General features: G+C 43.9%; 1 protein-coding gene across 1 annotated transcript; it reads right to left on the minus strand.

Moving 5' to 3' along the window:
• Nucleotides 1-4,714: 4,714 nt before the first annotated feature.
• Bcl2l10 (BCL2 like 10) lies at nt 4,715-6,919 on the minus strand. The gene is made up of 2 exons (XM_076849403.1): nt 6,491-6,919; nt 4,715-4,858 (listed from the first exon to the last, which is right to left on the minus strand). Exons 1-2 carry the CDS (start codon nt 6,917-6,919, stop codon nt 4,715-4,717), a joined length of 573 nt encoding a protein of 190 aa, XP_076705518.1.
• Between the last annotated feature and the right edge of the window lie 300 nt (nt 6,920-7,219).

A 7,219-nucleotide genomic window follows, 5' to 3' on the forward strand; every position in this document is an offset into this window, starting at 1 on the left:
CTTCACTTAGCATTATCTTCTCCAACGCCATCCATTTACCTGCAAATACCATGATTTTATTCTCTTATTGCTGAGTAAAATTCCACTGTGTGTGTGTGTGTGTGTGTGTGTGTGTGTGTGTGTATATATGTATATATATGCCACATTTTTTTTTTATCCATTCATCCACTGAAATACATCTAGGTTGGCTCCACAGTTTAGCTATTGTGAATTGTGCTGCTATTGATGTGACTGTGTCCCTGTAGTAAGCTGTTTTGTTCTTCTTTTATTAAAAGTAAATATGAGTGGGCTGGGGATATAGCTCAGTTGGTAATGTGCTTGCCTCACATGCATAAGACCCTGGGTTCAATGCCCAGCATCACCACCAAAAAAAAAAAAAAAAAAAAAAAAAAGGTAAATATGAGCAGGCATGCATGGAGCAGTTGTGAGTGGTCAAGAGTTAATGAAGATTAGTGTGATTCTGTGTACCTGAAGGCCATTAAAAAGGTAGCACAGGATTATAATTAAGGATTTGAGTACCATTCAATGGTATTTTGTGTTGGTTTTATGTTGATAGGGAAATTTGGGATGGAAGTCAGGGATCTGTGCTGTTTTTAACAATTCACAGCCCCTTTGAGGGAGATGAGAAAAGGAAATGGGTGTGTGTGTAGAGGGGAGTAATGAGGGAAAGTCAGTCCAGGTGATTTGGACCATTTCCACTGTAGGCAATGAGGAATCCATAAAGGTTTTCGAACAAAGATATATTTCTGGTATTTTACTAGTTTACACCAAGTAGCAGAAATTCAGATGGATTTGAGGTATGTAAGGATAAAATGTGCCAAAAAAGAGCTGGAAAGAGATTCTAAGTTCCTAAAGAAACACAGGACCAAGAAAACCTTCTCTACCACTGACCTACATACCCGGCCATTTTTATTTTTTTATTTTCAGAAAGTGTCTAAGTTCCAGAGAATGGCCTTAAACGTGCTATCCTCCTACCTCAGCCTCCTAAATTGTTGCGATTACAGGCATGCCCAGTGAGGGCAGAGAGATTTTGATGAGGAAAGAATATGCCTGGGAGTGATACCAAATACTTAGGTATGTGCTGGGAAAAGCAGCAGGGAGATAAGGAAGTGGGGTCTCAAAGGACTCCCAGATTACAGGGAAAGTTCAACCGGGGGAGGAAGTTGAATTTGAAGCAAACAACATTCACCTAGAAGACCCAGCCAGCATTTAGAAATGCAGGAAAAACTTGAGATAGCAATACATGGCCTTCAAAATAGCCAAGGAATGGAGCATCAGGCCAAAAGTCCTTACCTCCAAGACCACAGGACTGTCACATTGAGATATGCTATTTGAGGAACCTACTATGTATAGGCTGACAGGTGATATCACTAAAAATTTGCACCCGAGAGGCCTGAACTGCCTCAGCAACCTGTGCTATGTCATGCTAATCCTTCTTCTTCTTAGTAGGCCAGACCACTTAGCTTATGGAGTAAGCTAGAAAACAAGTGATTGCCACGTGAGAAAAATACTTCTTTCCTGTAGCTAGAAATACTTCCTGAGACTGCCAGGCTCACCACATGGTAGTCAGCACTGCTTACCTTCAGGAGATAGTTTCTTGCCTCAGAGGATTAATGCAGGTGTTTTATAATCCCTAACGGACTCAAAGAACTGAGAGTCTAGGTTAAATTCTGACCAGAACAATATCTCCGTCTCTCCTTCCTTCTCAAGTAGGGGGAAAATGCTAAAAGAAAAGGCAGCATCTATCAACTGGATATCAAGGGAGATCCTGGTAGATAGGGGAGAGTTATCACAATTATTTATGAATTTATGCAATTAACTAAGAAGGTAAGGTGTAAGTGTTGGAAAAGGAAACTAGTTAGAACTAATGAGCATTCAAAACAGCCAGATTTAGACTCTAAATTTCTTTTTATAGTAGTCATACCAAATACTTAGGACTCATGACTGAATAGTTTCATGTGTATCAATAACTGGTTTAAATAGAAAAGGAAATCTGGGTCCCAGGTAGTTTTGGGCATAGTCACATCCTGAGACGGGAGCACTAACACCAGAGCAGTTTCCTGGGGGGGGGGGGTCCCTAGCATTCCGTGTGGTCTTCCCTTCATGTAGGCTCTCTTCACATGGTGCGCCAGAGTCTTCCCCACAGAAACCCAGGGCCCGAGTCCTGTTAGCTTGGCTCAGGAGTGGGCTCTGTCAGGCCAGATCTGGATTGTGTTTCCTCACGTTGGGGTGGTGTAAAGTGGGGAAGAGTGGACCCCATCAGAGCCACATGGTCTGAGAGGAAGGAAGATGCCCATAAGAAAACTGAGGTGTTTGCTGGGCATGATGGTGCATGCCTGTAATCCCAGTGGCTTGGGAGGCTGAGGCAGCAGGATCGTGAGTTCAAAGCCAGACTCAGCAAAAGTGGTGTACTAAGTCAAATCAAAACTATTCTAAGATTTCATCTCACTCCAGTCAGAATGACAGCTGTTAAGAATACAAGCAACAATAAGTGTTGGCGAGGATGTGGGGGGGAAAGGCACACTCATACATTGCTGGTGGGTCTGCAAATTGATACAACCAATCTGGAAAGCAGTATGGAGATTCCTTAGAAAACTTGGAATGGAAGCACCATTTGACCCAGCTGTCCCACTCCTTGGTTTATACCCAGAGGATTTAAAAACAGCATACTACAGGGACTCAGTCACATCAATATTTATAGCAGCACAATTCACAATAGCTAAGTCATGGAACCAGCCTAGATGCCCTTCAGTAGATAAATGGATAAAGAGAATGTGATATATACACCCAATGGAATACTACTCAGCATTAAAAGAGGATAAAATCATGGCATTTGCAGGTAAATGGATGGAGTTGGAGAATATTATGCTAAGTAAGCCAATCCCAAAAAAACCAAATGCTGAATGTTTTCTCTGATATATGGATGCTGATCCATAATGGGGATGGGTGGGGAGCATGGGAGAAATGGAAGAATTTTAGATAGGGCAAAGGGGAGGGAGGGGAAGGTAGGGTGCATGGGGGTAGGAAATATGGTGGAATGAGATGGACATCATTACTCTAAATACATGTATGAAGACACGATGGTGTGACTCTACTTTGTGTTCAATCAGAGACATGAAAATTTGTGCTTCTATGTGTAATATGAGTTGAAATGTGTTCTGCTGTCATATTTAACAAATTAGGGTAAATTAATTTAAAAAAAGAGAATTCGTTCTATAAGTAGGGAAAGAACAGATCACTTTATAATCTTGGGATAAGGATGACCTTCTTATAGAAGACCCAAATACCAAAAGCCATAAAGGAAACATTTAGGATTACAACTTTGCCAAGAATGTGAAGAGCTAAGCATCTACAACTTTGGACTGGTATATCCAATTTGAATAATAAATTAGTGGAAGCCAATTTTGGATGGGGGAGGTGAGGAATTGAAACCATGGGCACTTTGCCACTGAGTTACAGTTTCAGCAGAGGCTGCTCTTGAATTTACAATTCTGCCTCAGCCTCTCAAGCCATTGGAATTACAGGTGTGTACCACTACATGCAGAAGTAGCAGCCAAATTTACACACACACACACACACACACACACACACACACACACACAGAGTTAGAATTCTCTAACATAATCAGCATCTGTGAAAGGGTATGCACATACACACAAGAAATCCATGCAACATTGTTTCTAATAGCCTGAGGAAGGAGAAACACCCTAAGGCACCTAGCAATGGAGGGATAGTTAAAGCAGCTAATCCTGCCATAGGGGAGAATACTCTATAACAGATCTGCATGGCAGAGCTTCATGCTCTGAAGTACAAGAGTTCATAAGACTAAGTCAAAAGAGCATGTCCACTTTTATATGATGCAAGTATAACAGTGGCCAGGAAGGCCTGGAGGGACATGGCACAGTTGACCACCTTGTAAGTGATGGGTTGATTGCAGAATGGAAGGTGGAACAGAGGAAAATGATTTTTATGAGCTTGTGTAGTGATTAAATGATTTAAAATAAAGCATTGTTACATATTATATATTTAAGGAGGCAATGAAAAATGGTCATCGAGTTCCTCATAAAAACAAAGGAGTATTGAATTAGAGGGAAAACCAACTAAGTTTCTTTAAAAATATACATTTATTAAAACTTTGAAGTTACTTAAAATTTTGTTCAAGTCAGAGGAAAAAAACCAATATTAGTTTTATAAACCTAGATGTCCCAGGAAGTAGATATCAAAGGATTTAGGTTTCAAAGAATTCAATTTCAAAGAATTCCTTATAAAAGGATTAATATCACATTCCTTGTTGCATGGGACTTAGGTTTCTCTGAGGATCATTTTGCCCTGAAACCACAGCCATGGTGAGTTAGCAGCAGAAATGGTGGATGGACAGGAGAGGTTTCTATTCATTCATCCAAATGCAGCCAAGAGCACATTTCTCAGTTAATGGAATGCAGTTTCTTCTGTAGTTCTTCGGAGCAAAGAGCCTTTAGATTCCCTACTTCCCCCACTCAGAAAAGAGCCTCTGTGGCTTAGTCCTCACACCTGAGTATATGCTGAAACATTGGCTGAACATGAGCTGAAACATTGGCTGAATCATCACCGCAGGACTCCCTGTAGCATGGGGGTAAAAATGTCTCAGGGAGAAAGTTTTCCTGAGTTCTTGTCTTCTTATCTAAAATTGTCACTTAGCTGGTCATGGTTAACAGATAAAAATGGGTTAAAAATGTTAGGAAGTACGATAAAATCGATAAAATCGTGTGCAGAAATAGATGAAGATAGTTGCTAAGAGGCACGACATAAAAATCTGGACCAGAAGATTTCTCCAAAACGTTAGTGGCAAGGGTGTTCTAAAGAAGTCACAAAAGCCATCCTACAAGGGACAGAGAGAAGAGAAGAATTAGGTTTCATGATGCTCAAAAACCTGAGCTCAAATACACAGGAGAGACTAAGGGTGCAGCCCAGTAGTAAAGTGCAAGCATAGCAATGCACAGGCCCTGGGTTCAATCCCTAGCATAAAACCAAAACCAAGCAAACAGAAATATTAAAAAACCCAATATGCAGGAGGTTCCAGATTAAACAGTAAAATAACTCTTGTATTTAAAAAGAAAGGGGATTCTGACAATAGGCAACTTGTAGCTAGGAACCCATCAGAATTTGTAAGAAGTCCAACATAGTGCACAGAAGCAACCATTTAACTTTTGTCACCTAGAGTGGGAACACTCTAAATGGAAGAAGGGAGACTGCCATGAGTAAGCATGCTCTTTTCTGAACAAAGAACCTATGCCATTAGGGGAACTGCTAAATCACTAGATTAAAAAACTATCACCTGAGATAATAAGGCAAGAGGCTCCATTTAGGAAGGGAATTAAACTCCAGGTTGTGGCATTTTACTTCTAGCCAGAAAATAAGGGTAAATCCTGTTTACCCAGTAGGAAAATTTCCCACTTCTTGATGTTAAGAGATTACTCCTTAGTCACTGTTGATTAGCAAAAAACAAACAAACAAAACCAACAACACCCTCCTAATTTCCTCTTTAGGTGCAGAGAGCCTCAGGTACCCCATCTGTTACCAGAGGAAGACTACATGGAAATTTACAGACTAAAGTTTTGTTTTGTTTTTTTAATTACCAGTTTCCATAGTTTAGCTGTATTTATCCTGTAATATGGGTCACTCCAGTCCTGATTCAAGACTGGTGAGGAGGGGATGAAAGAAACAAGGGGTCTAGCTCGGAATCCAAGAGTCATACTGTGGGGCTTAAGTGGTCAGCTTTTCTTGGGTCCAGGAGCTGAAAATTAAGAATCTCCAGTGTAGTGGGCCACGCCTGTAATCCCAGCAGCTCGGGAGGCTGAGGCAGGAGGATCTCAAAGTCAAATCTAGTCTCAGAAATTTAGTTAGTGTCTCATTGAATTTCTTGGGGCCTATCTCTAAATAAAATATAAAAAAGGGCTGGGAATGTGGCTCAGTGGTTAAACACCCCTGGGTTCAGTCCTCAGTACCAAAAATCATCATCACCATCATCTCCAACCGAAAGTCAGGGGCCTGGAAGGTCCCATCAGCAGGGTTCAGGGGATTAGAAATGAAGGACACCGTGTTGGGGTCCCCACTGGTGACCACACACTCTGCCGGATCTTTCTCCAAAAGTCATTTAACAAGTAGCAGGAGGGGAAAACCCGCCTGGCCTGGGCTGCATTATTGTTGACTTTACTAGTTGGGAATCCCTACCTGAGTGAACCCTGCAGACCTAACAGAGTTTCCTAAAAGCTAGTTAAGGGGGTAAGGTCAAAGCTTGCAGACCCAAGTCATGCTCAATTAATTGGAGCCCTCTAGCAAGCTCAATTTCTGCCAATCTGACTGCCAAGAGAAGAAACCTCGGACATTCACCAGCCTTTCCCCTGCTGCTGAACCCAGACTTTTCACTTTCAAGAGAACACCCCCCTCGCCCGGGGGCTGATGGGTCGGGGTCCCCCTCAGCGCTAGCAGACCTGTGCTGCGGGGTGCTCACCCAGCCACCTTGAGCTTCCAGCCAGGCGCGGTGCCGCCCCACGAGCTGAGCACAGAGCAAGTCCACGAGACGCTGACAGTCCAGGGCAGCTTGGTCCCGCGTGTGCGGCCCGTGGGTGTCCTGCGGCTTTCTCTGCAGCAGCGTCCCTGCGAAGGTCACAAGCATCACCACATGGCCCCAGTTGAGGGCCTGGTTGTCGGAAAGAACAGCCTCTGCCATCTGTGCCATCAGCTCGACGCGGTTACCTGGGTACCCGCGGTAGAGGGAGAAGAAGGGCTCGTATTGCTGTTGTAACCGGGCGGCCGCGGAGCGCAGCACGGCGGCCTCGGGAGTGGACGGCGGCGGCTCGGGGGTGCCCGGCTCCCGGGCACAGTACTCCAGGTAGTCGGTCAGCAGCCGGGCGGTGCGCTCCTGCAGCAGGTCTGCCATCCTCTGGCCTCCGCACGGGGCCTCGACCCCCGCCTTCTCTCTAGAGCCCACTGCGTCTGCCCCAGCTGGCGCCAGGTTCCTGTTTTTCTAAGGTCGGGAGAGAAGCCTTTGATGGGAATCCCACTTGCACCTGTGACATTCCATAAGCGAGTCCCAGAGGTTTGCGGGAGTTCGCGTGTGTCTGTAGCAATCAGGAGCAGTGCGAGACTGGGATTCCTGCTTAGTTCTGGGCCTGGGGATTAAGAACCAGAGCTGACAGTCCAGAAAGCTGGGCATGGCTCTTGCCTTTCCTTTAAGGCC

Source organism: Callospermophilus lateralis, chromosome 3 (genome assembly GCF_048772815.1).
Source record: "Callospermophilus lateralis isolate mCalLat2 chromosome 3, mCalLat2.hap1, whole genome shotgun sequence".
Classification (NCBI taxonomy): Eukaryota; Metazoa; Chordata; class Mammalia; order Rodentia; family Sciuridae; genus Callospermophilus; species Callospermophilus lateralis.